The 27,500-nt window shown below is 54.5% G+C and overlaps 4 protein-coding genes across 7 annotated transcripts in view; 3 read left to right on the top strand and 1 right to left on the bottom strand.

The window, feature by feature from the left end:
• pnp5a (purine nucleoside phosphorylase 5a) overlaps positions 1-2,629 on the top strand; it is a 5,747-nt gene extending 3,118 nt beyond the window's left edge. The window contains exons 4-7 of one of the 2 annotated variants that reach the window (XM_086165312.1): positions 872-1,047; positions 1,127-1,314; positions 1,415-1,596; positions 2,449-2,629. In XM_086165312.1, the coding sequence (XP_086021438.1) occupies positions 872-1,047; positions 1,127-1,314; positions 1,415-1,596; positions 2,449-2,487 (585 nt within the window). In that variant the 3' untranslated portion in view covers positions 2,488-2,629. Of the gene's footprint in view, positions 1-871; positions 1,048-1,126; positions 1,315-1,414; positions 1,822-2,448 lie in introns of those variants that run through there. The other variant, XM_086165311.1, reaches the window with a different exon arrangement.
• Positions 2,630-3,510: 881 nt separating this feature from the next.
• On the bottom strand, positions 3,511-15,754 carry capn1 (calpain 1). Of its 2 annotated transcripts, none has more exons than XM_086165293.1 (22): positions 15,630-15,754; positions 11,094-11,427; positions 9,948-10,017; positions 9,553-9,671; positions 8,796-8,929; positions 8,554-8,722; positions 8,269-8,352; positions 8,112-8,197; positions 7,766-7,840; positions 7,533-7,693; positions 7,272-7,432; positions 6,594-6,605; positions 6,105-6,316; positions 5,986-6,025; positions 5,846-5,911; positions 5,702-5,759; positions 5,289-5,353; positions 5,120-5,188; positions 4,943-5,021; positions 4,722-4,838; positions 4,121-4,179; positions 3,511-4,025 (listed from the first exon to the last, which is right to left on the bottom strand). In XM_086165293.1, the coding sequence occupies exons 2-22, from the start codon at positions 11,346-11,348 to the stop codon at positions 3,999-4,001; spliced, it is 2,118 nt and encodes a 705-aa protein (XP_086021419.1). In that variant the 5' UTR covers positions 11,349-11,427; positions 15,630-15,754; the 3' UTR covers positions 3,511-3,998. The 2 variants fall into 2 exon arrangements, with proteins under 2 accessions (XP_086021419.1, XP_086021420.1); XM_086165294.1 differs by having other exon boundaries at positions 11,094-11,449; positions 15,630-15,729.
• Positions 15,755-19,275: 3,521 nt separating this feature from the next.
• Positions 19,276-25,436, top strand: sf3b2 (splicing factor 3b, subunit 2). Of its 2 annotated transcripts, none has more exons than XM_086165290.1 (21): positions 19,276-19,534; positions 19,859-19,905; positions 20,469-20,687; positions 20,774-20,824; positions 20,892-20,988; positions 21,072-21,169; positions 21,321-21,429; positions 21,561-21,652; positions 21,747-21,992; positions 22,077-22,199; positions 22,271-22,351; positions 22,415-22,642; positions 22,715-22,864; positions 23,126-23,215; positions 23,296-23,403; positions 23,467-23,574; positions 23,682-23,830; positions 23,909-24,010; positions 24,096-24,195; positions 24,958-25,149; positions 25,235-25,436. In XM_086165290.1, exons 1-21 carry the CDS (start codon positions 19,324-19,326, stop codon positions 25,304-25,306), a joined length of 2,673 nt encoding a protein of 890 aa, XP_086021416.1. In that variant the 5' UTR covers positions 19,276-19,323; the 3' UTR covers positions 25,307-25,436. The 2 variants fall into 2 exon arrangements, with proteins under 2 accessions (XP_086021416.1, XP_086021415.1); XM_086165289.1 differs by having other exon boundaries at positions 19,279-19,534; positions 21,558-21,652.
• Positions 25,437-27,097: 1,661 nt separating this feature from the next.
• The window catches only part of pacs1b (phosphofurin acidic cluster sorting protein 1b), a 21,564-nt gene continuing 21,161 nt past the window's right edge, over positions 27,098-27,500 (top strand). Inside the window, exon 1 of the mRNA XM_086165291.1 lies at positions 27,098-27,479. Coding sequence (XP_086021417.1) covers positions 27,319-27,479 — 161 coding nt within the window. The 5' untranslated portion in view covers positions 27,098-27,318. The remainder of the gene's footprint in view (positions 27,480-27,500) is intronic.

Consider the following 27,500-nt stretch of genomic DNA (forward strand, 5'->3'; position numbering starts at 1 on the left):
GTGACTCCATTCCACAGCCTCGGCAGGGCGTTCATCACCCCGGGTGATGAGTGACGCAGCTGCTACCCGGACACCGGTTGGGCCACCTGGAAGATACGTACCAAACACCCAATGACAGCAGGTCCTTCACTGACCATGTGTCCGGGTTGCAGAGAAACCAGAGGCCGCCTCAGTCGTCCCCACGTCACTGCCAAGCTAAAGCGGACCAATTGTGGCGGGAACCCAATAAATGTTCCTTGTTCTTCCCTTCGGCACCCTTTTGCCACCGGAGGGACTCCTTGGCAACAAGGTAGAGTTTGTGCACAATAAAGAATTTAAGCCTTTCCACATCATCTGTCCAGTGTGCTCGCTTCACTTCCTTGTCGTAAGTATAATCCGAGCGGCAAAGTGTGTTGGCATTGCCCCGCTGTGGAGTCCTGCACGTTAGACTGACCCAACAAGCGTGACCGACTCGTGGCCACCGAGGCGGCGACTTGGGCGGTCTGTCCGTGACCATCACAACATGCCTGTTCCAGTTCTTAAACAGCTGGACTATTTGCTCATGCCGTTGTTCCCAAAGAGGTGACCCTTGCCACCTCCTTGCTCGTGGATGACGGGACCTCCAGGGATGCTCCTCATGTACCCCGTGACCCAACTCACGTGGTGTCTTCTGAGTTCTCTTGGACCTCCCCTGTCTGTGGTTGCTCCTGCTCCAGTGCTTTGGGGAAGTGTTGCAGGCGTCGAATTCAAAATGAGTGACTATTTGCAGAAGTTTACCAGTTTGAACATGAACATCTTGTCTTTGGAGTGGATTCCACTGGATGTGGCTTGAAAATGATTTGAACGCTCCAGTGGAATAGGGGTGTATCCTTACACTTTATAACCCCTGCAGGTGACGCTGCCCATCCGGGTCCTGCACCTGCTGGGGGTGAAGACCATCATTCTCACTAACGCCGCCGGCGGCCTGAACCAGGAGTTCCAGGTGGGCGACGTCATGGTGATGAAGGACCACATCAACCTGCCGGGACTAGCCGGGACCAATCCGCTGTCAGGACCCAACGACCCCAGGTGTGTGTGTGTGTGTGTGTGTGTGTGTGGAGAAGGTGGAGCCCTGGTCCTCCTGACCCCCTTCCGGTGCCCCTCCCAGGTTCGGGCCTCGGTTCCCCTGCATGTCGGACGCCTACGACCGGCGTCTGCGGCGTCTGGTGCTGGAAGTGGGGCGTCAGCTGGGCCTGGACTTCCTGAGGGAGGGGGTCTACTGCGCCCAGGGGGGGCCGTCCTTCGAGACCGTGGCCGAGTGCCAGATGCTGCGCCGGTTGGGGGCCGACGCCGTGGGTGGGTGAGACGCCGCCGCTCCGACCCCCGACCCCTGACCCCCGACCCCTGACCCCCGACCCCTTCTCACGGTGGCCTCTGCCCCCCCCCCCCCCTCCAGGGATGAGCACGGTGCACGAGGCGCTGGTGGCCCGGCACTGCGGCATGAAGGTCCTGGCCATGTCCCTGATCACCAACCGGGCGGTGATGGACTACGACAGCCAGGAGAAGGCGAGCCACCAGGAGGTTCTGCAGGCGGGGCGGCGGCGAGCGGAGCAGCTGCAGGTGCTGCTGGCGGCGCTGGTGAGCGGCCTGGAGCTCGGGGGCGACCATGGCGCCTGAGCAGGAGCCAAGACCCGCTATCGACCCGACGGCCTCCGGACCTCGCCCCCTTTCTAGGCCACGACCTGTCATGGCCCATTCTGACAGGCCACGCCCCCGTATCATAGGCTCCGCCCCTCCTACCTCAGCCACACACCTTTCCCAATAGGCCACGCCCCCATTCCCATAGGCTCCACCACTCCTACCTCGGCTGCACACCTGTCCCAATAGGCCACGCCCCCATCCCCTAGGCTCCGCCCCTCCAACCCCATCCACACACCCTTCCCAATAGGCCACGCCCCCGTCCCGTAGGCTCCGCCCCTCCAACCTCAGCTGTACACCCATCCCAATAGGCCACGCCCCCGTCCCATAGGCTCCGCCCCTCCAACCCAGGACACGCCCCCTTCCAAAGGCCACGCCCCCTCAGCTTCAGGAGCCTCGAAAAGATCCAGATAAAATCTTAATGATTTTGTCTCCTGCTGAAGGTCTGGACCATCCCTCCCTCCATCCATCCATCCCTCCATCCCTCCCTCCATCCATCCATCCCTCCCTCCATCCATCCGTCCATCCATCCATCCGTCCATCCATCCCTCCATCCATCCATCCATCCATCCATCCATCCATCCATCCATCCCTCCATCCATCCATCCATCCATCCATCCGTCCATCCATCTCACTTGGGGTTTAGTTAAGTGTTTCGTTTCCATGGCGACCAGTCACTTCCTGCCTCTTCAGCTGACGAAGAACCAGATCTCATCTTGTTTCTCTGCGATTAAGTACCTTCACCGTGTGTGTGTGTGTGTGTGTGTGTGTGTGTGTGGTCCACCCTGTCAGCTACTCCTTGCAGATGATTGGTCAGATGTCTCTTTCTGAGGCCCCTTTGATTGACAGGGATGCGTCCAGACTAAGCCCCGCCTCTCCGCTGAGTTAGGCTCCGCCCCCGTGGAGTGAGTGATGTCACAGCGCTCTGGGGTCACTGGCGGCGTGATTCGTTCCTGATCAGACACCAGGTGATTGACAGCCGGACAGGAAGTGGAGCCGAGGCGAAAACCTTGACTTCCTGTTTTAACGGGTGATTGATTGCAAAGACGCGCTCGCATTCAGAGGAAGGAAACTTCCAGAATAAAGGAGTGGAAATGAAATAATCCCTTCCTAATCTGAGATTACACACAGCCGTCCAGGTTCAGGGGTCGTAATACTCAAGTTATTTTCTCCCAGAAGGATTTATACTTTTTATAATGATGGGTTTTATCCGCCAGGATTATAATTGTCAATTTTATGACCTCGTAGGTCTGTAATCTGTCAGGATTAAAATCTCCAGGTGTCTACTCTGTCAGGGTTTGACTCTCCCAAGTTAATAACCTCCCAAAGTCATAATCTGTCGGTTTATAATCTTCATATTTATAGTTTTATAATCAGTTTTATAATCTGCGGGGTTTATAATCTCAGGGAGCGCGTTAATTTAATGCCACCCATTTCTATTTTGTAAATCCCAGGTCTGTATTTTCTGGGGTTCAAAAATCCCAATGGATTCATCTGGGATTGTAGAATCAGATTATCAAAGACTAGATTTAGCTAATGTTAGCCTGCACTGCTAGCAGTTAGCCCCTGACAGCTAACTGCTCCACAACACAAGTGACAACATGAACCTTGCAGACCTCCTGCTGCTGCTTCAGGACATCTGAGCTCCACGTGGAGACACGTCTCACCCTTTGTGGCCTCTGGTCTGCAGACCGGGGCCGCCGCCTAGTGGTCAGGAGGAGTACTGCAGTACTTTAGCTGCAGTACCGAGTACTGATGGGTTGGTGTTTAGGTCCTTTGACAAGTCACCCCTGGAAAGGGGACCTTCACTCGTTCATCCGTTCATTCATTCATTCCTTCACCGATGCTAGCCGATGGTGTGAAGTAGCATTTATTAGCTCCAAAAAAACGACCGCTGTTTTCAAACTGAACAGAATAAAAAGAAAAAAATGGCAGTTGGCGCTTTGAGAAGACGGCGGCGTGGGGCGGCTAACGATGGCGGCGGGTAATTCATCTGTAATTACACATGAACTGTCCAAGTAATGGATTCACGGATGGAAAACGGCCGCCTGATAGCATTTAAGCTGCGTTTAAAGAGTATGAAAATAATTTCTCATTGGAATTTATCAATCAATTAGTGACATCATCAATCCGCCAGAGGGTTTATCGCCCCCGTTTATGCTAACGCGATATTGATCGGTGAAATGATTGTTTCACGTCTCCGGGGTCTCTGGCTTCCTGGTTCCCAACTCAGGAGCCGCCAGAAGCTTCTAGCATTTAGCTCCCCAGGGGGTCGAGGAGGAGGTGAAGGTGGAGAAGGAAAAGGCACTTGGTGTTCCTCAGGCCGGTCCTCAGGCTGGTCCTCAGGCGAACATGGTGAGCGAGAGCCACTGTGGAGCAGAAGAGGAAAGGGGGTGAGCGGCAGGAAGGCAGCCGTCCGATTCAAACCTGCAGGCCGGCGGCGTGGACGTCCACAGGTAGCCACCTGGAAGAAGTTCATGGAGATCACGCCGTCCTTGTCCGTGTCCATGGTCTTAAAAGTCTCTGCGGGAGAAGAAGAACACGTCCCGTCTTCACGTGAGAGTTAACGGAAATGTGGAGTCTAACATCTTGAAGCCGACGTAGCTTAAATCCATCGGCCTGGGCTAGCAGCTAGCGTAAGCATCAACAGGGGGAATCGTTAGCTTACTAGGAAGATGCTAATTAAGTTTAGATTTACAAACTTTCAGTTATTGGTACCGGCGACACCGGTTAGCTTTAGCTATGCGAGTGCTATTTTACCATGCAGATGCTGGCGTAGATGACGTCCAGCAGTGTTCTTAGGTGAGCTCGCAGCTACTATCAACATCAGCCTGGAGGACTTATTAGCTCGTATTGACGAGAACGCGTTGATGCGAGCGATGATTCCGAGCATCTACTCTGCTCTTTGTGTTACCATGCAAATGCTAACATGTGAGTGTTTATAGGTCTGGGCTAGCGGATATCCCCATGAAAAGGCTGAGGTAGCCGGTAACCACTAGCATTCATAGGTCAAAGCGAGCAACTGGCGTTAGCATCAGCGTTGCGGTGATGTCAGGCTAACTCACTCCACATGGTCTCCAGCCGGACCAGACAGGTGACGAAGTTGTCGAAGTCGACGGCCATGTCGGCCTCCGTGTAGCGAAGGATGATGAGCTGGAACAGCTGGTTCGGCAGCTTGAACCCTATTGGACCGCGGAGCAAGAGAGGGAGGGGTGAGACTCGGCCACGCTAACTCTGCAGGACGTAGGGGTTAGGGTTAGGGTTAGGGTCCACAAGGGAACGTCACCTGCAGATTCCAGGGCCATCCTCATCTCGTAGGAGCTCATGGTTCCAGACTTGTCCAGGTCGAAGTCCCTGAAGATGGTCTGCCGGGCGGAGGAGGAGCAAGAAGAGACGGGAAGCGAGTCCGCTTCAGAAACCACCCGCCAAAAGAAAAGGTGTGACGAGTGGCGCCCGGACTCACCAGGTAACGTTTAATCTTCTCCCAGAGAACGTGGAACTCTGTCAGGCCCAGCTTCCCGCTGCCGTCCGTCTGGGAGGGAGGCGCTAAGGGAAACCCCTCTGGTAGACTGAGCTAACGGCTAAAGGCTAATCCGCGGGGGGTTTGTGCTCGCAGAGTCTCAGAAGGATACGTCCATCAGGTTGACCATGCTGCGACAGGACTCCTTGGTGAAGCCGTCCGTCTTCAGGTCCTTGTCTGCGGGCAGAATGGCAGGAGTTTGTCAGGTTGGTCTGAACCTTCAGGAACCACTTGATGTTAACAGCTAGCAGCATTAGCCGCCGATCATTGTGGAGGGTCTCAGGTAGAGTCCTACAGGGGTGAGCCTCAGGAACCACCACTTCCGGACAGTCTGAAGACATGTTGCCATAGTTACTTCCTGTCTATTGTGGGATGTAGTTACTTTAACAACAACAGAGCCTTAAGGTGCAAGAACATCAGTTTGGGGGCGGAGTCATCGGGGTCTGATGTCATCCTGCTCGGGCCAATCTCACAGCGCCTGCCCCCCCCCTCCCCCGAGGAACGGGCGATACGAGCGCTACCAACGTTTGCCGATGATCCTGTTCAAGATGGTCTGAAGCTCCGTCACGCTGATCTCCATGTCCTGGAGGCAGAAGCCAGAGGAGCCATGAGAGAACGTCAAGGAGCGTGCTAATAGGATGTAGCCTGTTAGCTAGCGGAGCTACTTACAGGACCCGCCAGCTGCCGGAAGAGACTCTTGAAGCCCGAGTCGATCTGGCTCTCTTCCACCTGGGTCTGAAACCAACACCACACACCTTCATCCCCTGTCCCGTCACCAGGTATCTTCTTGGGTCACGTGACCTTCTCACCTCGGCCGGAAGGTCGGCCTCCACGTCGTCGTCCAGCTCCCTGCAGAGAGGAGACACGGGTGGTCGTCAGGGGAAAGGCTACGCCGGCTCTGGAGAAGTTCAGGCGTGAGGAGACTCACTCGGAGTCCGTAGGCTTCTCGGAGAAAACCCTGAGGACGAAGTCGGCCTCGTGGTGCGGCTCGAAGGTGGACGGAACGATGATGTACTCCCCCGCCGGGAGGCGGAGCCGCGAGCTCACCTCCCTCAGGTTGATGAAGGTCTCGGAGCGAGCGCTGGAGGCGTGGGTCAGGAAGAATTCCCTCTTCAGGTGAACCCCGGACATCCCCTTCATCTGACACCAGAAACATCAGGAGAACATCAGGAGAAAGTCCGAAGAACGACGGTCGGAATTGGTTCTTCCAAGCTACGTCTTCTGGTGTTCTCGGTTCATCTCCCCTCAGAGGAGCATCCTCCGAGGAGGTCCGTCGGAGGACAACTCCTCAGAGGACCTCCTGGGGCTCGGAGGGCCGCCGTCCGACCCCGACCCGTCCAGGGCTCTGATTGGTCGCAATCTCCTGTCACTCAGGACTTCATCTGGATTAGGAGAAAACAAAGGATGGACCTCGTACCTGTCCGGGAACCTGGAGGGGGGGCAGAAGAAGGGGGTAGAATCAGCGTGAGTGAAGAAGAATCCAGAAATGAAGAAGTTCACCATGACATGAATGCTTCTACGTATCTTGTCTGCTCTGTGCCGAAAACTGCACTCCATTTCCAGAGTACTGTCTCTCTAGGTACTCTGCCCAGGGTTCTAGTTATAGTACTCATGATCTCCTCAGAACACTGCTCAGTACTTGTATGCTGCTCAGTATTCTACTCAGGATTCTAGTCAGTACCCTGCTCGGTATGCTAGTCAGTACTCTCCTCAGTACTTGTATGCTGCTCAGTATTCTAGTCAGTACAGTACTCTGCCCAAGACTCCGCTCAGGATTTTGGCTAGTACTCAGCTCAGTACTCATAAACTCCTCAGTACTCTGCTCAGTGCTTGTACTTTGCTAAGTATTTTAGTCAGTACTCATATTCTGGTCAGTCTAGCAGTACTCCTCCAGTGCTTGGAGACGTTGCACTCTGACCTCCTGACTCATCTAGTCACCTTGTAGTACCCTGCCCTTCCTGCCAGCAGGGGGCAGTGATGACCCCCCCAACACACACACACACACACACACACACACACACACACACACACACACACACACACACACACACACACACACACACACAGCTGCTCCTCCAGATCAGGTTCTGCTGACCTCGTACAAGGCGAAGCCGATGGTCTCCATGTCTTTGCCCTCCCGCCGCTTCTTCCTGCGGTCCTTCTGCATGAGGGCCACCAGGAAGCTGCAATCCGGTTTGCCGGGAGCGTCGGGGTGCTGCAGGACGATCTTGAACTGCGGGTTCAGCCAGAAGGTGGCTGGAGAACGGGAACCCCGCGGAGAACGCTCATGAAGACGCAATCGTGGGACGGCGCTAGCGTGATGCTACGTCACTAGCTCTTCCCCCCGCCCCCATACCTGGGAAGTTCCTGCACCCCCCGGCGGTGCTGCCCCTCCTCCACTCGCCCGGGTACAGCGAAGAGTTCCACTTCTTCAGCTGGCTGTTCTGCAGGGCGTCGGCCGTCAGGTTGCAGATCTCCAGACGGGTGAACTCGCGCAGGAAGTCGCTGAAGGACATCCTGGAGAGAGACGGGGACAACCGTCATGGACCGGAACGAGTCTGTTAGCCTGCGATGCTAACGCCCGCTCACCAGAATTCGCCGTCCTCGCTGCGGTTCTGCAGCTGGGCCCGGACGGAGCGGTCCACGCTGTCCCACTCCCTGGAGCTGTGGGTTCCACACAGAGAAGATAATCAGTGCAGGATCTCCCGGGGGTTCTGGTGTCCTCCAGAGGAGACGTCTGGCCCGTTTCAACGCCGTCACGCCTGTTTACATTTTTTGGCGGTTCGGCGCGAGGCCGTGACCGGCGGCCGTACCCCCTGCTCCTCAGGGTTCTGGAGGGGAGCTACCTTCACCAGATGGAAACAGCCTGACGCTGTCTCTTCAGAGCCTCTGGTGAGGAACCGGAGAAGGTATCTCTGCAGGAGGAGCCTCTTACTTGTCGCTCCAGGCTCCGGTCCACTCCACCTCCCCCCAGGGGTTCCTGATCCGCACCAGCTTGGTCTGGTTCCCTCGGTACACCACCTGAGCAGAGTGTCACGTGACCTTCATGACCTCCTGAGGCCGAGAACTTGTGGACCCCCGGTTCCGCTCACCTCCTGGGAGCCGGTGATGGAGTAGGCGTGACCCTTCACCAGCTTCTTGAAGGTGACGGCCTCCATGTCTCTGGAGCTGGCGATCTGAGGAGACAGGAGGGGGCGTCATGGAGATCCAGGGAAGAGGCCTGGAAGCTCAGGTTCTACGAAGGTCCCGGAAGCCGCTCTCGGGAGAATCTACCACTGCGAGCTTGTTCGGGTCTGCAGAGAACTAGCAGAACCTTTTCACTTCGTCAGAAGAGACCCGAGGAACCCGAGGAACCCGAGCAGAACGCGGGTACTGACGTCGATGGAGCAGCCCAGCAGGGAGCCTCTCTCGATGGCCCGGCCGATGATGCCGAAGAGGTCCGGCGGAGGTTTCCTCAGCTCGAACATCTCCGTCACGCCGCCGGTGAAGTCCTCGAAGCCCTCCGACGTGCTGCCGCCCGACAGAGCCTCGTAGCAGCCGTTCAGCCTGCGGGAGAACCGCTTCAGTCTGGAGAACGTGGACCGGGCGACCACCGGATGATGGACCTCCAGGTTCTTACTTGGCGTAGGCCTTCTCCATCAGGGCGCTCCAGAACTCCGTGCCCTCGGCCGAGTGCACGAACAGAAGCTTCCCGTCCTTCACCGGCAGGCGGTCGTCGATCACCACGTCCACCCACTCGCCGAACTGCCAGAACTGGAGGGTGGAAGGGGCGGGGTCACGGCAGGAAGGGGCGGGGCCACAACCGGAAACAGGAAGTGTTGACATCATCAGGTGATCTACACTCATCTATCTGACACAATGTTTCTCACTTAACACACACAAACACCATATAGACACACACACACAAACTGTCCACACACACTGTCCACACACACACACTGTCCACACACACACACACAAACAGTGATCGTGTGCTACTTTTATTTTGAAAGTGTTCCCGATGCTAACGTGTGTTTGTGTGTCACTTCCTGTCCAGCAGAATGACTCCGCCTCTGCTGACTTCTGATTGGCTGCTAGTGATAAGTAAGGCCTTGTGGCGGCAAAGCTTCAGAAATGCTTATCAGCTTATCAGAAGCGTGTGTGTGTGTGTGTGTGTGTGTGTGTGTGTGTGTGTGTGTGTGTGTGTGTGTGTGTGTAAACAAAGCGAAGTTCAGCTGTGTGTTAGTAGACAAGGTTGTGTTTCTGTTACAGGAGAACTGGTGTTTCAGGTCCAAGCGTCCGGGTGACATCACTGTGTGTGTGTTCTTTGAACACACACACACACACACACACACACACACACGCTCACACACACATGCAGAATGTGGTCCCCTCACCTGGAAGTGGAAGATGCCTGCGTATCCCTGCTGGAAGCTCTGACCATGAGGAACCACACGGTGAAGGAGGTCCTCGTTTAAGGTCAGCGAGGCGATGGCTGCCAGCAGCCAGCAGTCTCCTGAACACACACACACACACACACACACACACACACACACACACACACAAACACACACACACACACACACACACACACACACACACAAAGACACAGACCGACAGACAAAATGATCAACACAAACAGTTATTCTTTAATTAGACACATCGTGGCAGGCTGGGTTTCCTGTTCAATGATAAAATACTGGTTGTGACTGCACAGCTTCCGGTGTGTGTGTGTGTGTGTGTGTGTGTGTGTGTGTGTGTGTCTTCCTGGAGAAACGGTGGAACATCTCACCCAGAGAGCCCTGGCAGATGTCTGTGCGAGTCGCTCCGTCCACGATGAATTCGGGGCGCTTGCATAACTCCTGTCACACACACACACACACACACACACACACACACACACACACACACACACACACACACACACACACACACACACACACACACACACACACACGCACGAGTACGTTAGTGTTTGGATGTGCAGAGATGTCCACATGCTTCCTGGGAGTCAATAGTCTGACAGCTGCGCCTGATAAACGATGGCGTGTTGCCATGGCGACCATGTGACGCCCCTGTCGGCCATGATGGCGCACGGCGTCGGAGAACTGCGAGGTTCTGCTTTGGACCACAGGGTTCCTCGCTGTGTTCCTGCCATGTTCTCCTTCCACGGTCGCTTGACCCGGTGAAGCCCCGCCCCCCGGCCCACGGTGCGCCGTGATTGGCCGAGCCTGTGGCTCCGGCTTCCTGTTTCACAGAACCAAGAACCAGAACCGAAACCGGGGGTTGCTGGTAACCATGGCAACCAGCGGGGCGAGGTCACATGACCGTTCTCTCGGGTTCCCCTGCCCCCCCGCTGAGGAACGTTCTTTGAACCTTCTGCCTGGCGTGACAAACACACACACACACAACTATTAATAGAAGCACTGTAATTCTATTTCTGTGACACACACACACACACACACACACACACACACACACACACACAGATCCACGGAGCACAGATTTGTTTGACAGAACGCACTGAATTATAGAACATGAACATATTGGATCATTTGCCAGAAGAAGCATGAGAGCGCACACACACACACACACACACACACACACACACACACACACACACGCACACACACACACACACGTGAGAGCATACAGTTATCACGCAACTCAGTCACGCACACCTGGTTCTCGTGAGTGTCGTGTTCTGAGGGAACCGGGGGTATTTATAATGTAAGGGAATGTGTGTGTGTGTGTGTGTGTGTGTGTGTGTGAGGACCACTGGGAGCCCACTGTTAGCATTCTAGATTTAGCGGTTTAGCTTCTGGAATTAGCTTTAGCTGTTCCAGAGCCATCCGGACCTCCTTGGTCCAGCTCCCAGTCCAGATCTCCAGAGGTCCAGATCTCCAGAGGTGGTGGTCCACCAGTGGAAGCTCCTCACCGTGGGCCTCATCCAGCGCACGCCGGCGGTCTTGGAGCTCCTGGGTCCGAGCTCGTTGAATCCCAGGGCGGAGGGCCCGGCGGAGAAGAGGCCGTCCTGGAAGAGCGAGCCGCTCTGGAGGCAGCGGTTCTTCAGGGTCTGGAAGTCCTGGCCTAGGTGCTTCACCGCCCGCTGGTTCTGACCCAGGCCTTCGTCTCGGTCCCGCCGGCTGCGCAGCGCCGCCGCCGCGCCCGTGGCGTACATGGGCTCCTCCATGGCGCCGCGGCGTGGACACGGTGAAGAGGAGCTTCACTGCTCAGAGCCCATGGAGATGCCTTCAAGACTTTCACCTGGCCTGAGGACACACACAGGGGGTGCTGTAAGTACACAGAGAGTACACAGAGAGTATGCTGTAAGTACACAGAGAGTACACAGATAGTGTGCTGTAAGTACACAGAGAGTATGCTATAAGTACACAGATAGTATGGAGTAAGTACACACAGGGTATGCAGTAAGCACACAGAGAGTACACAGAGAGTATGCTGTAAGTACACAGAGAGTACACAGAGAGTATGCTGTAAGTACACAGAGAGTATGAAGTAAGTATGCAGCAAGTACACAGAAAGTATGTAGTAAGTACACGGGTAGTACAGCAGTAGTACAGCAGTAGTAGTACAGTAGTAGCACAGTAGTAGTACATCGGTAGTAGTACATCAATAGTAGTACAGTAGTACAGTAGTACTACAGTGGTAGTAGTACAGCAGTAGAACCTCAGTAGTACAGTAATAGTAGAGTAGTGGCACAGTAGTAGTACATCAGTAGTAGTACAGTAGTACTACAGTAGTAGTAGTACAGTAGTAGTACATCAATAGTACAGCAGTAGTAGTACTACAGTAGTACTACAGTGGTAGTACAGCAGTAGTAGTACTACAGTAGTACTACAGCAGTAGTACAGTAGTACTACAGTAGTGCTACAGTAGTAATAAATTAGTACTACAGTAGTTGTACATTAGTACTACAGTAGTACTACTGTAGTTGTACATTAGTACTACAGTAGTACTACAGTAGTAGTACAGCAGTAGTACAGTAGTACTACAGTAGTAGTACAGTAGTACTACAGTAGTACTACTGTAGTAGTACAGCAGTAGTCCAGTAGTACTACAGTAGTACTACAGCAGTAGTACCCTGTCAGGGAAGCAGCCTGGATCCCGTCTCCGCCCACAGCTCACACACACTCTCCAGCTCGGTGTGTGTTCTCACGTGGAGGCCGACCCCGACTGCACATAGCTCAGCTCTTAGTCACAACAGGCGTGTCTCACACACACACACACACACACACACACACACACACACACACACACACACACAGAGCCACACCCTCTGCATACAAGCACAAAAGCGCAAACAAACACACACACAGAAGCCCAGTAACAACTGCCTTTCAGCTGTTGTGTGTGTGTGTGTGAGCGTGAGTGTGTGAGTGTGTGAGTGTGTGAGTGTGTGTGTGTGTGGGTGCGTGTGTGTGTGTGTGTGTGTGTGTGTGTGTGTGTGTGTGTGTGTGTGTGTGTGTGTGTGTGTGTGTGTGTGAGCTCCAGGAGGGATGGGATCTCCTCACCAGCCGTTGGTCAGAGCTGGAGAGGGAGGGGCTATCAACTGGAGCTCAACGCTTGTTCCTTTGTGCTGCTCACACACACACCCACACACACACACACACACACACACACACACCCACACACACACACACACACACACACACACACACACTATATAAACAGCAGAAACGTGCTGAGGCCTGCTGATGGTCCTGTGTGAACACCCGGTTCCACCCGAGAACCTCCAGGAACAGGGTTCTCAGGACATCTGACAGCTCGTCATCGAGGCACCGCCTGCTCGGCGCCACGCTAGCGATTAGCACCCAGCAGCGACCTGCACCTGTCAGTCACTTCAAGCTCCGCCCCCTCCAGGTTCTCACCCCTGGTCCAGGGCTGGAGGTGCGTTCATTGCTCTCAACGCCTCCGGTAAAAAGGTACTAGTGGGCCCCATGGCAGTAGCGGTGGGCTCCAGAGATACAGTGCGCAGGCTACCCGAGGGGCTGCACCCTGGTACTTATCAACTTCTGCCCCGCTGCCTTGTGGTCTAGCGTGGGAGGGCAGAAGGCCAACTGGAGCTCTCGCCCCAACAGAAAGGCATCGTGCTGGAGGCACACGATAAGCGATACTCCTAAAATTGGAGCTCCGGCAGCCCCCTGCAACCGCTAGACTACCGGTTGTCTTGGGCCTTCCTTGCCACCAGATAAGCCCTCCTGCGGTGAAGAAGTGCCGCTCGCACCCACAGCCGCACTTTAAATCTCCCTGCCCAGGTATCCACCTCTGCCTCGGTGAGACCAGCCACCGGAAATGGTAGAATTGTGGTGACGGGAGCGGGTCCAAATGGAAGCTCCTGGTCAGAACCCTTTGCACCAGCGGCGGCGTCCAAGCAGCCCTACTTAGAAGCCCCAACCCTTACCTCGATTGGGGAAGGGCAGAGAAAAGGTGGCCTAAAACTTGTCCACTCGGAACGTCACGGATAGGACGGCAAAACCCGAGGAGGACGAGGTCTTGTTGGGTGATTTCAATGCCAGAGTGAGGAAGGACAGCAGGGTGTGGAAGGGAGTCACCGGGAGTCATGCTATCGGTCGGGTTGAGCCTCTGCGCTAAACACCACTTGACCATCAAAAACACTGTTTTCCAGCTCAACAATGTACAGAAAACATCCTGGACGCAGCCACGATCCAAACACTTGTTGGACGACATCATCGTGAGACGTTCCGATATAAAGGACGTCCGGCTCACCGGTGCAACGAGAGGCACGGCGTGCCGGACGGACCGTCGACCAATTGGAATCGAGCTCCAGGTGAAAAAACGCCCCGCCGTCGTCCCCGGAGGTCCGGAAGAAGAAGCTGGACCACGCCCGCCTTGGAGACCCTACAGATCGGGACAGTCTTTGCCGTTCCCCTGCCAGAAACCCGAGGGACGCTGAGTCTTTGCGTCATACATGTCATGGGGATCCCAAAGATGCCCAGAGTTCTCTAGGCCAATCACATCTGGGCGCCGCCGACACAGACCTGAGGACGATCGAACCGACGGACGGACGAAGAAGCGCACGAGGACACGTGGAACCAGATCTCCAACCCGCCTGTGGATCCACCTGCCCCCCCTGTGGAAGGCAGGCCGGATCAGGGACTGGACTCCAGACTCAGCAAGACTCGCAACCAGCAGAGGCAGGACCGTCATCATTGGACACCATGGACCAACAAGACAGTGTGTGTGTGTGTGTGTGTGTGTGTGTGTGTGTGTGTGTCCTCTATGCTGCAGTGGCTGGAGAGCAGCCAGCTGGATCAGTTTGCTGAGGTAGTAGAAGTACTAGCACTGCAGTATTCTCTCCCAGTACTCGGTACTTCTAACCGCTACATGGCCAAGCTAACCAGAAAAGGGGGTCTGCCGTTGCCGTGGAAACCCCTCCCGTCGGGTAGGACAATATCAGTAATTATGTAATTAACATGTAATTCATGGCGATGAAGGTCTGGCTGGAGATGATTGGCTGCTGGAACCAGACCTTCTCCAGGGTGGAAACCTTCTCAGCAGAGGTACTAAGAGGGTATGAACAGTGAATAAGTGCAAGTGGAATAAGAGGGATAAGGGTGTAATAAGGGTGTAATAAGGTTAATAAACGTGTAATAAGAGTGTAATAAGGTTAATAACAGTGTAGTAAGAGTGATAAGAGTGTAATAAGAGTGTAATAAGGTTAATAAGGGCGTAATAACAGTGATAAGAGTGAATTAATAATGTAATAAGAGTGTGATAAGGGCATAATGAGTAATAGGAGTGTAATAAGGGTGTTATAAGAGTGTAATAAAGTTGATAAAGGCGTAATGCAAGTGATAGGAGTGTAATAAGAGTGTAATAAGGGTGTAATAAGGGTGTAATAAGGGTGTAATAAGAGTGTAATCGGAGTGTAGTGGCCACTGATGACGGCGGCCTCCTTGTCTTGATAGAATTACAGATAAGGTGTGTGTTCTCCATCCGAGCAGAAGATTCCCGATCGCAAAACTCCAAACACACACACACACACACACACACACACACACACACACACACACACACACACACACACACACACACACGTCTAATCATCAATAATCAGTAATCGATCATCTGAAGCGGCTGCAGGCGGAGAAGCGCTGCAGGAAGTACGCGGGGATTTACACAAGTACGGCTGAAACTCCGTGTGTGTGTGTGTGTGTGTGTGTGTGTGTGTGTGTGAGGAAGGTGTGGTTCTGATCGTTGCTCAACTTTCTTCTGTAGAACCAAAGCGGGACGGAAAAAACAAGCGACCGACTCGGTATCGCGGCTCGTTACCGGAGGATTACTCGTTACCGGATGTGATGCGTTACCGAACGCGGACAAACTCGAGTTCTGCTTTTTTTCACGGAGGAGAAAAAAGGAGAGGAAGCACACATGTGACGGTGTGTGTGTGTGTGTGTGTGTGTGTGTGTGTGTGTGTGTGTGTGTGTGTTACCTTGCAGCGGCGGGAGCGGGTCTGGACGCCGTGGCTGAGATCCTGCAGGGGTTCGGCGGACTGCGGGCCGCCCAGTCCTGGTCCTGAACCAGGGGGTGGGGTCGGGGGTGTCCCCGCGCATGCGCAGAGCGCGGGTGAGAAGAAGAGGAAGAAGGAGGACAAGAAGAAGGAGGAGAAGAAGGAGGAGAAGAAGGAGGAGAAGAAGGAGGAGAAGCCGGTGATGCCTGGTTAGATGTGATGTGATTGCAGCTGAGAACCCGGATGTTCTCCACACGCGAGGAGGTGGATCCGGAAACAGTGAGGGGGGGCAGAACCCGGATCTCCTCCATGTTCTCCTGCCAGCTTCTCTCCATGTTCTTCATGTTCTCCATGCTCTCCATGTTCTTCATGTTCTCCATGTTCTCCTGCCTGCATCTCTCCATGTTCTTCATGTTCCTCATGTTCTTCATGTTCGTCATTTTCTTCATGTTCTTCATGTTCTCCATGTTCTCCTGCCTGCTTCTCTCCATGTTCTTCATGTTCTCCATGTTCTCCTGCCTGCATCTCTCCATGTTCTTCATGTTCTTCATGTTCTCCATGTTCTCCATGTTCTTCATGTTCGTCATTTTCTTCATGTTCTTTGTGTTCTCCTGCCTGCTTCTCTTCATGTTTCCATGTTCTCCATGTTCTCCATGTTCTTCATGTTCTCCACATTCTCCTGCCTGGTTCTCCATGTTCTGGGTGTATGACTGACAGCTGAGGCCCCGCCCCTAAAGCTCCTCCCTCTTCCATTCCTTCTCAGGTGAAGGAGGGTTTGCAGAAGCTGGACCCCTGCTTCTTCTTCTTCTTCTTCTTCTTCTTCTTCTTCTTCTTCTTCTTCTTCTTCTTCTTCTTCTTCTTCTTCGGCCTTTGGTTCTTTGGACCCCTCTCCCTTCAGGGTCTCCACAGCTACTCCACCTTCTCCATCTCACCCTATTCTCTGGATCCTCCTCTCTCACACCAACTACCTTCATATCCTCTCTCACTACGTCCATAAACCTTCTCTTTGGTCCTCCTCTAGACCTCCAATATCTTCACTCTCCCTCCTCTGTCCATGACCCAACCATCTCAGTCTGGCTTCTCTGACCTTCTCTCCAAAACATCTAACATGTGCCGTTCCTCTGATGGACTCATTCCTGATCCTCTCCATCCTGGTCACTCCCAAAGAGAACCTCAACATCTTCATCTCTGCAACCTCTAGTTCTGCCTGCTGTCTTTTGGTCATTGTCAGTGTTGGTAGATCATCTCACCAGTGTCTCCTTCACCTTTCCTTTTATTCTGGCTGATGTTCTTCTACCTCTTTGTACCCCTGACACTTTTCTCCATCCATTCCAACCTGCTTGGACCCGTCTCTTCACCTCTTTTCCACACTCTCCTACGCTCTGGACTGTTGACCCCAAGTGCCTGAAATCCTCCAGCTTCTTGATCTCCACTCCCTGTAGCCTCACCGTTCCACCCGAGTTCCTCTCATTCACACACATATATTCTGTCTTGCTGCCACTAACTTTCATTCCTCTCCTTTCCAGAGCATACCTCCACCTCTCTAGATGTTCCTCCACCTGTTCTCTGCTCTCACTACAGATCACAATGTCATCTGCAAACATCATGGTCCATGGGGATTCCTGTCTAACCTCATCTGTCAGCCTGTCCATCACCATTGCGAACAAGAAGGGGCTCAGAGCTGATCCCTGATGGAGTCCCACCTCCACCTTGAACTTCTCTGTTACCCCTACAGCACACCGTACCAGTGTCTCACAGCGAGCATACATGTCCTGCACCAGTCTAACATACTTCGCTGCCACTCCAGACTTCCTCATACAATACCAGAGCTCCTCTCTTGGCACCCTGTCATATGCTTTTTCTAGGTCTACAAAAACACAATGCAGCTCCCTCCGACCTTCTCTGTACTTCTATATTAACACTGAATACAGATACCTCAAAGAGGAGAATGGCCTCACATTCTTCTTGGACTTTTTTAAAGCCTCTGATTTGGATTACAATTTAGAAACGTGATCCTCGGACTCTGAGAATATGAATAGCTGTGTCACCCTACCGAGCGGTACCACTCCAAGCTTTCATATTGATTTGGGAATCGTCCGATTTCACCCGATCTATTTATATTAGCTTACGAAATGCCATCTATATTAAAAATTGCAATGATATCCAAAAGTTAGATGTGTTGGGTACAGAAATTATTATCAGCCAGCTGGCAGATGACACAGCTATTTTGTTGAAAAATGAACATCAAGTCCCAAAAACACTGAAGGAATGAAAATCTTCTCCAAAGCTTCAGGATTAAACTTCAAGAAATGTGAGCCTTTTGCGCTTCATTGAAAGAAATCTGCAGTGTTCTTATGAAATCATGAATAAAATACTTGGGTATTTTCCTTTCCAAGGACCAAAAGTTAAATCAATCCAGGAACATTGAATCTAAACTGAATCAAAGTAAAGCTAAATTGAATATATGGCTCCGAAGAGATTTATCAATATTAGGCTGGATATATTTGACTAAAATGGAATGTTTATCCAGATGTATATACCCAGTGTATTCCAATGCTGCTCCAAATCAACTCATAAAATCTATTAACCAAATAACTTTATCTGGAGGAACAGACCACACCATCTAAAAAAATCACATATGGTGAAAGAAACAAGTGAAGGAGGGCTGAAAGTGATCGAGTTGGACTGCCTGAATGGGACATTGAAGGTGAACTGGTTGAAATCCTGGATCAAACATCATCATTCTTTCTGCTCTTGTACTCCAAACTACTTATTCAACTGAGTCTTCTGCTTATCTCTGACTTTCATATCAAGAAGATTCAAGACAACTTTCCATCATCACCAGTTTCTTTCTCAAGAGATGACGTAACATTTGGTTTACATTTAAGCAACGAAAGAGAGGAACTATGTGTCAATGTTATTTCAGGCCTGGCCAAGTTCTAGATAAACAAAAACAGAATGCAAAAATGTTCCCCAAATTGTACCCTCTTTAAAAACAATTTTGAATTTTATACCGTAGTGTTTTGGTCAGGGAAACACCTGGTTGACGGTAAAACTTCTTTTTAATAAGTAATAGCTGTTTTTGGCCACAGCCACGCCACACTAGCTTGCAATACAACTGACTGCTGCGGCCCAGTTCCAGGTTCAGTAAAAACAGAAGTTCTTGCACTCGATGTTAATTTTTCAAAGAAAAGCTGTGTCATCTGGCTGATCGTAAAACACACACAAAACTCCCAGCAACCCCAAAATCACACAGAAAACAAGCATCAACAGAAACCCCAACATTCAGGACTGGCTACACTAAAATCTTTAAAATTTGTGGAAAAATCCCCCAAACCAAAAAATATACCGTTTTATGAATGACCTTCCCTTAGATCCATTGAACTTAATACACATTATATTCCCCTTGACATTTTTTTTATTTCTAAAATAATACGTTTCTCACATGCTTGTTTCCTCTTACTGTTCATTGATTGAAGACAAAATAAGTGGCCTTATGTTTCCTCATGCCTGTTAATATCATTGCTGTTCGACTGAATGTAGCCATGTTTGTTGGTTTATATGTCTTGTTTGTTCGTACTTCATAAGTTAAATGGAGATTAAAAAGAAGGAAACAGGGTTTCTTCCTGTTGGACTTCATTTCCCAGCATGCATCAGTACCGCGGGGCTTCCCGCCATGCATTGCCTCCGACCGGATGTAGCTGCTGAGGTAACTTCCGCTCCAGCCACCGCCGTTGTTCCGTCGACAGAGCTCAACATGGCTTCTGACGGACCGCCGGGAACCGACTCCCACCCGTCCGACTTCGGGGGCGCCATCGCGTCTTTGAACACATGGAGCAACCCGGAGCTCCAGGCCAAGCTGGCCGAGTTCGGCGCGCCGACCATGGGTGAGTCGAGTCCGGGGATAAAAGCAGAGATCGCCGGGTGTGCTAGCGGTGCTACATCCTAATGCTAGCTAGCTAGCTAGCTAGCTAGAGCGCCCCCCCCCCTCCGCTAGTAATGTGTAATCACCTGAAATGAGAGTAATAACCTTCTAACCGACACTTTTGCCGGAAAGGGTTTTAAAATCATCTTGACAATGGTAACGATAGTTCGAAGAGGTTTAGCGGTGGACCGGCGGCCCTTCTATTGACCGGTGTGTTTGCTAGTTAGCCTCTGTGTGCTAGCCGCTGGCTCACAAGCTTCTAACCCGCTCTGCTCTGCAACCTCAGGGCCGAGAGATGAGCTGATCGAGAGGCTGAAGAGCTACATGATGCAGGTGAGAGGTCCATGTCTCCATGGAAACGATCCTGGGTTTGACACACACACACACACACACACACTCTTAGCCGCTCCGCTGATGCACAGAAACAACAGCAAAGTCCTGGAAAAGAAGCATCCCAGAAGGAGCTTCTCTGAGGGGTCAGAGGTCACTGGGTCCCCCGTGGAACACATCCACATTAGGTTTCTTCTCAAAAGGCTCCGGTGTGGAGTCTGCAGCCTCAGGCTTGTCTTCAGAGCTGGAGTGATGTTACCTAGAAGAAGGAGTGACGTTGCCTTGAGGAGAGAGTGATCCCTGGAGCTTGGATCTTAACTCCTTGAACCCTTGCAAGATGTGTGTCAGCTGGTATTTCTCAGGTGTGTGTGTGTGTGTGTGTGGCCTGTTGACCAGCCACCGGAGCTCTTCTGCATCTGATCGAGCCTCCTCTTGTTTCCATGGCGACAGCGTCCCCGCACCATCAGATGCCTCATGGTCGTGGAGGAGCTCTGTTGTCAGCTGGGGCTACATGCTAACAGCACGCTGTAGCTGGACTTACTGTGTGTGTGTGTGTGTGTGTGCAGGTACCAGGGATGCCCCCCATGCCGATGCCCCCCATGCCCCCGGGGATGGGCATGCTGCAGGCCATGAGCATGATGCCGGGGGGGCCCCCTCCCCCGGGCATGCACATGGGCCTGGAGCCCCCCGGCCTGCCCCCCCCGGGCCTGACCCAGGAGGACCAGCTGAAGATGGCCCAGCAGAGGGCCGCCATCGTCCTCCAGCAGGAGGAGAGGGCCAAGCAGGTGAGGCCGTGTGTGTGTGTGTGTGTGTGTGTGTGTGTGTGTGTGTGTGCGCCCCCAACTCTGGTGACGCATGTCTCCGTTGCCAGGGCGACGCCCGTGTCATGGATGAACAGGACCTCCTGGAGCAGCAGAAGAGGGTGAGGTTTGTGTGGTGGCAGATGTTCTCCAGCTCCTGGTCCTCCTGACCCCAGCTGTGCTCCTCAGGCTGCGGTGCTGCTGGAGCAGGAGCGTCAGCAGGAGATGGTGAAGATGCAGCAGGTCCCGGGTCCCAGAGCCATGGCCCCCGTCAGCGCCGTCCGCAGTACGAGCGCCGTCGGCCGCCCCGTGAGAAGAACAGAGTGGTTCGGTCTCAATAATGGCGCCCGCCGTGTGTTTGTCCCTCAGTGGCCTTGGACCCCCGCGGCCCGCTACCTCCTGGGGTCTCCATGATGCCCAGCCAGAAGCAACGGGTCCCCCCACCTCCAGGGGAGGACAGCAGGGAGGTGGGCACACACACACACACACACACACACACACAGATGGAGAAGGTGTGGTAGAACATGGTGTCCCCGGGCTCAGATGGACTCGCCATGCTCTCCTGTGTGGTCCAGTCACAGCCTTGATTGACAGCTGTGGGTTCTGCTCGTGGTCCAGGTCTGGCAGAGCGAGGAGGTCAGCATCAGCGGGCCCAAGATCCCCCAGGCCCTGGAGAAGATCCTCCAGCTGAAGGAGATCCGGCAGGAGCAGCTGACAGAGCCGGCAGGTGAGCGGAGACCCTCCTCCCCGGGTCCAGATCTTCCTCCCCGGGTCCAGATCTTCCTCCCCGGGTCCAGATCTTCCTCCCCGGGTCCAGATCTTCCTCCTCACAGAGTTTCCTTCTCCTGTCCTCAGAAGAAGACGACGACGATGGCGGCGAGATGGACGTGAACGCTGCTCCCGGCATGTCTGAGACCGAGGACGATGACAGCCAGGCCTCCAAGAAGGAGGTGGGTCCTCCCTGATGCAGGTCCTGGGACCAGAACCTCCTGGGAGCAGGTCCAGAACACCAGCCTGTTCTCATTCTTCTTCTGCTCGCTCCAGAAAAACCGCCGGCGCAGGAACCGCAAGAAGAAGAGCAAGAAGAGGCGGGCGCTGGAGAAGAAGGAGCAGCAGCAGCAGCAGAAGAAGAAGGAGGGCAGCGAGAAGGACAAGGACAAGGAGAAAGAGAAGGACAAGGAGAAGGAGAAGGACAAGGAACCAGAGGTGGAGATCGAGTATGTGACGGAGGAGCCGGAGATCTACGACCCCAACTACATCTTCTTCAAGAGGATCTTCGAGGCCTTCAAGGTGAGCGCCGCCCCCGGATGTTGGTGCAGGAGGTGATTGGTCAGACTAAGCCCCGCCCCCTGCCCCCCCGCCGCCGCCCGCCAGCTGACGGACGACATGAAGAAGGAGAAGGAGAAGGAGCCGGAGAAGGCGGAGAGGCTGGAGACGGCCGTGCTGCGCAAGAAGGGCTTCGAGGAGGAGAAGAAGGACAGCGACGACAGCGACGAGGTAGGTCTTCTCCTCGGACGGGCGCCGCCGGGCCGCCGCCGCCGGGCCTGACCTTCTGACTCCGCCCGCAGGAGGTCCGGCACGACGCCCCCAAGATGTCCAAGAAGAAGCTGCGCAGGATGAACCGCCTGACGGTGGCCGAGCTCAAGCAGGTGAGATGTTCCCGGGCGGCTCCTCCGAGGCTCCGGCTTGACCCTTCCTTCTGACGCCCTCAGCTGGTGGCCCGTCCAGACGTGGTGGAGATGCACGACGTGACGGCCCAGGAGCCCAAGCTGCTGGTCCACCTGAAGGCCACCAGGAACACGGTGCCCGTCCCTCGCCACTGGTGCTTCAAGAGGAAGTACCTCCAGGGCAAGAGGGGCATCGAGAAGCCCCCCTTCGAGCTGCCGGAGTTCATCAAGAGGACGGGGATCCAGGAGATGAGGGAGGCCCTGCAGGAGAAGGTGGGCCACGGTTGACCGCGCCCCCCCGCAGGAGGTCCACGACCGGCGCCCTAACCCTGTGGTTCCTCGCAGGAGGACGCCAAGACCATGAAGACCAAAATGAGGGAGAAGGTGCGGCCCAAGATGGGAAAGATCGACATCGACTACCAGAAGCTCCACGACGCCTTCTTCAAGTGGCAGATCAAACCCAAGCTGACCATCCATGGAGACCTCTACTACGAGGTGAGCACCTGCACCTTCTCCTGCACACCGCCGGCCTCTGGACCAGAAGCCACCGGGACCTCCTGGAGCTGGTCTCCACCCTGTAGTTTGACGCCAGCCGCTACATGCAAAGAGCTAACCAGAACAGGCTAATGATGCTAATGTCGGAGGGCAGCTGCTGCCGGGGACGTTGCTCACCGGCCAGTAGAAGCCCTGGAGGTCCAGGGCCAGTAGAAGCCCTGGAGGTCCACGGCCAGTAGAACCTGTACTTGGTTCCCTCAGGGTAAGGAGTTTGAGACCCGTCTGAAGGAGAAGAAGCCAGGCGACCTCTCGGACGAGCTTCGCATCGCCCTGGGGATGCCCGTCGGACCCGTGAGTCCTCCACGTTCTCCTCCAGGTTCTCCACTGTCCCTCGGCGGCAGAAGGTCCACCTCTGTGTCGTCCTCCTGCAGAACGCCCACAAGGTCCCGCCCCCCTGGCTGATCGCCATGCAGCGGTACGGACCCCCGCCCTCCTACCCCAACCTGAAGATCCCCGGACTCAACTCGCCCATCCCGGAGGTGGGTCTCCTCGAGAAGGTCCTCCACGCCGGCGCCTTCCTCCTCTAACCTTCTCCTCCTCAGAACTGCACCTTCGGGTACCACGCCGGCGGCTGGGGGAAGCCTCCGGTGGACGAGATGGGCAAACCGCTCTACGGCGACGTCTTCGGGACCAACGCCGCCGACTTCCAGGTAGGACGCCGCTCACTGTCGCCGTGGCAACGGCTAGCTGCCGCTAGAAACCAAGCCCTGTGTGTGTGTGTGTGTGTGTGTGTGTGTGTGTGTGCGTGTGCGTGCAGGCCAAAGCGGAGGAGGAGGAGGTGGACCACACCCCGTGGGGGGAGCTGGAGCCGTCGGACGAGGAGTCTTCGGAGGAGGAGGAGGAGGAGGAGGAGGAGAGCGACGAGGAGAAACCGGACGAGACCGGATTCTTCACTCCGGCCAACAGGTGGGCGGGGCTTAGCCGTTAGCCGTTAGCCGTTAGCATTGGTGTTGGCAGCGGCTAACTGCCGGCGGTGTGTTCCAGCGGGCTGATCACCCCCGGAGGGTTCTCGTCCGTCCCCGCCGGCATGGAGACCCCCGAGCTGATCGAGCTGAGGAAGAAGAAGATCGAGGAGGCCATGGACGGGTGAGCGTGTCCCCGACCCCCCGCGACCCCTGACCCCTGACCTCTGACCTCTGACCTCTGACCCCGCCCCCTCCTCCTCCTGCAGGAACGAGACGCCGCAGCTGTTCACCGTCCTCCCCGAGAGGCGCACGGGGCCCGTCGGCGCCGCCATGATGGCGTCCACGCACATCTACGACATGTCCGGGGTGAGACCTCCTCCGCGCTAATCCGGCTTCCTGTCCGAGGCTCCGCCCCCTGTCCAATCAGCATCATCTCCACTCACACGTCTCAGATGATGATGATTGGACGATCCAGATGGAGTCCTGTCTGCGTCCGCCTCATCCAGAGTAGATTTTAGTTTAATCAAAGTGTAATCCAGCATTCTCCAGATAATCCAGAGACTACTCTGTCTCTGTCCAGGTGATTTGCAAAAAATCCAGATTATAATCTATCTATCCAGATAATCCAGAGACTACTCTGTCTCTGTCCAGGTGATTTGCAAAAAATCCAGATTATAATCCAGAGACTACTCTGTCTCTTGTCTATGTTCTCCTGATCATCTGTCCTGATCATCTAGGGAATATGTCGTCCAGATAATCCAGAGTGTCATCTAACACTGTCCACTTAATCCCGAGGCTATCCTGTCTTTGTTTGATCCAGAATATCTCCATATGATCCAGAATGTAATCCATCATATCCAGATAACCCAGAGATGATCCTATGTCTGTCACGACTATCCAGATTGTAGTGTTGCATAATCTCATCATAACCAGGACAATCTCTGGATTAACCAGAGTGTAATCCACCATTGTCCAGATGATCCTGAGACTACCCCGCCCGTGTAAGGCGTCTATCCAGATAATCCAGAGCGTAACTGGTCTCTGCAAGATAATCCAGAACCTCTCCTGTCCAGATGATCCAGATTGTGTAATCTGCGGCGTAGCGTCTAATCCCGCGGGTGTTTGCAGGCCATGGTGGGTCGTAAGACGGGCGGCGGCCAGGAGTCCCAGGGGGTGGAGGTGGCCCTGGCCCCCGAGGAGCTGGAGCTGGACCCCATGGCCATGACCCAGAAGTATGAGGAGCACGTGAGGGAGCAGCAGGCCCAGGTGGAGAAGGAGGACTTCAGTGACATGGTGGCCGAGCACGCCGCCAAGCAGAAGGTACCCGCCCGCTTCCTCTTCAGGAGGCCGTCGCTTTGAGCCGGTCCTCTTCTGGAACTGACCTGGTCTCCTCCTGGTCCTGCAGCAGAAGAAGAGGAAGGCCCAGCCCCAGGACACGCGAGGCGGCGCCAAGAAGTACAAAGAGTTCAAGTTCTAGAGCGGCGGCGTGCGGGAGAACGTCCAGGAGAACGTCCAGGACCTTCTGGACCTCCTGCTCCTTTTTTATTTGAGTCCACTGGAAACCTTTTGTAAATAAAGAGCTGAGGAGGACAGACTCCTCCACTCCACCTCCTTCTCCTTCTCTACTCCTTTCTCCTCCAGGAGGACCTGAGCTTTCCGTCCACCGAAGGAACCTCCTGGTGGTCAGAGAAGCTTCAGGTTCCTCCTCCAGGCAGAAGAACCCCCGCTGTGGTTCCTGCTCCGCCTGCAGGGGGTCAAATCCCTGAGGAGCTCCAGACCCACAGCGGGAATCCTCACCGGACCGCTCAGATCACAGATCAGGGTGCAGTTCTGGACCAGAGCTCCACGCTCGTCCTGACGGTGGACCTGCGGAGGCTTGTCCACCACCTCCTCCTCGCTTTCACACGGAGATGGTGATCCCAGCGACGCAGACACGTCCGCGTGATTGACAGCTGACGCACCGCCTTTAGCCCCGCCTTTAGCCCCGCCTTTAGCCCCGCCTCCGCTCCCTCCGAGGACTCGGAGAACCTCCAGAACATCCTGGAGAATCTTCAGGATGTTCTGGAAAACCTTCAGGATGTCCTAGAAAAACCTAAACCAGAACCATCAGAATATCTTAGAGAACCTCCAGAACATCCTGGAGAACATTCAGAACACCCTGGGGAAGCTCCAGAACATGCTGGAGAGACTCCGGAGTGTCCTCAAGAGCCTCCAGAAAATCCTGGAGAACTTTCAGGATGTCTCATAGAAATTCCAGAATGTTCTTTACAAACTCAAGGGCATCCTGGAGAACCTTCAGAACCTCCCAGAGAACCTCTTGAATTGCGACACGGCCTGGTGATTGACAGCTGACGCAGCACCTCTAACCCCGCCTCCACCTCCATCGAGGACTGGGAGAACCTCCAAAAGGTCTTGGAGCACCTTCAGAATGCTTTGTAGGACCTTCAGAAGATCCGGGAGAATGTTCATAATGTTCCTGAGAACCCCTGAAAGGTCCAGGAGAACCTTTAGGATGTTTCAGAGATCCTCCAGAATGTCCTAGAAAAACCTAAGGGCATCCTGGAGAACCATCAGAACATCTTAGAGAACCTCCAGAACATCCTGGAGAACATTCAGTATGTCTTTGGGAACCTCCAGAACATCGTGGAGAACATTCAGGACATTCTGGGGAACCTCCAGAATGTCCTGGACAATGACCAGAACATCTTAGAGAACCTCCAGAACATCCTGGAGAACATTCAGGACATCCTGGAGAACCTCCAGAATGTCCTGGACAACCACCAGAACATCCTGGAGAACATTCAGAACGCCAGGGAAACTTCAGACCTTCCTGAAGAACCTCCAGAACGTCTTGGAGAACCTTCAGGATGTGTTAAAGAAACTCCAGAATGTTCTGTGAAAACTCAAGGACATCCTGGAGAACCATCAGAAGATCAGTAAGAACCCTCAGCATGTCCTGGAGAACCTCACCGGTGGGTTCTCCAGGTGGTGTTCCTGAAGCCTGGAGGTCCGCGAGATGTTCCTCCTCCTCCTCGGCGTGCAGTTCCACCGATCGACCGCTAGGGGGCGCGTCGGTTGCCATGGAAACAGACCCCTCCGAAGCCCTGCGAGGGCGGGGCGGAGAGCCTCCCGCCGCAGTACCGCCCACACGCCACTGCGCATGCGCGCCATCTCTCTCTCCTCCTCGCCCCGCCCTCCGTGACGTCACGAGTAGGCGTCGCTCCCGCGCGCCGCCGCCGCCGTCGCTCCTTCCGCTTCCTGCACACGCACACGGAGGCAGCGCGCACGGAGGACACACGCACACGGAGGACACACGCCCGCTCGGGGACGCGCGTCGCGGACCCACGGACGGAAACCCCACGCACGTCCGCTTGCGTTCCACGCCGCCATGCGTTCACCCCGCTGATCCGCGCTCCGTGCACGCGGAGGAGGAAGAGGACGACAACAACAAGGACCCCCCCCCTCTCCCGCATACCGCCCCCCCCCGGTATGTGCGAGCGTGGCGCCCCCCCCCGTGCGGGGGTCGCCCCCGCACCCTCCCCGCACCTGCAGCCGCCGCGGCCGGTGGGCATCGCGCCCGCGCGGCCCGTGCACATGAACCTGTTCGCCACCTGGGAGGTGGACCGCTCCTCCCCCAGCTGCGTGCCCAGGTGAGACCCGCGGGTTCAAAG

The sequence above is a fragment of the Fistularia commersonii genome, chromosome 19 (assembly GCF_037954325.1).
Source record: "Fistularia commersonii isolate RoL2024-O1a breed Wild chromosome 19, RoL_Fcom_v1.0, whole genome shotgun sequence".
Lineage (NCBI taxonomy): Eukaryota > Metazoa > Chordata > Actinopteri > Syngnathiformes > Fistulariidae > Fistularia > Fistularia commersonii.

Bases quoted from the DNA above. Each gene is read 5' to 3' on its own strand.
- capn1 (XM_086165293.1), bottom strand. From the start codon at position 11,348: ATGGAGGAGCCCATGTACGCCACGGGCGCGGCGGCGGCGCTGCGCAGC. The intron at 8,930-9,552 runs GTGAGGGGACCA...TCCACCCTCCAG, and splicing joins CAGGCATCTTCCACTTCCAG to TTCTGGCAGTTCGGCGAGTG. The intron at 8,198-8,268 runs GTGAGCGGAACC...CACTCTGCTCAG, and splicing joins CCATCACCGGCTCCCAGGAG to GTGGTGTACCGAGGGAACCA.
- sf3b2 (XM_086165289.1), top strand. From the start codon at position 19,324: ATGCATTGCCTCCGACCGGATGTAGCTGCTGAGGTAACTTCCGCTCCA. The intron at 22,200-22,270 runs GTAGGTCTTCTC...CTCCGCCCGCAG, and splicing joins ACAGCGACGACAGCGACGAG to GAGGTCCGGCACGACGCCCC. The intron at 22,352-22,414 runs GTGAGATGTTCC...TGACGCCCTCAG, and splicing joins CGGTGGCCGAGCTCAAGCAG to CTGGTGGCCCGTCCAGACGT.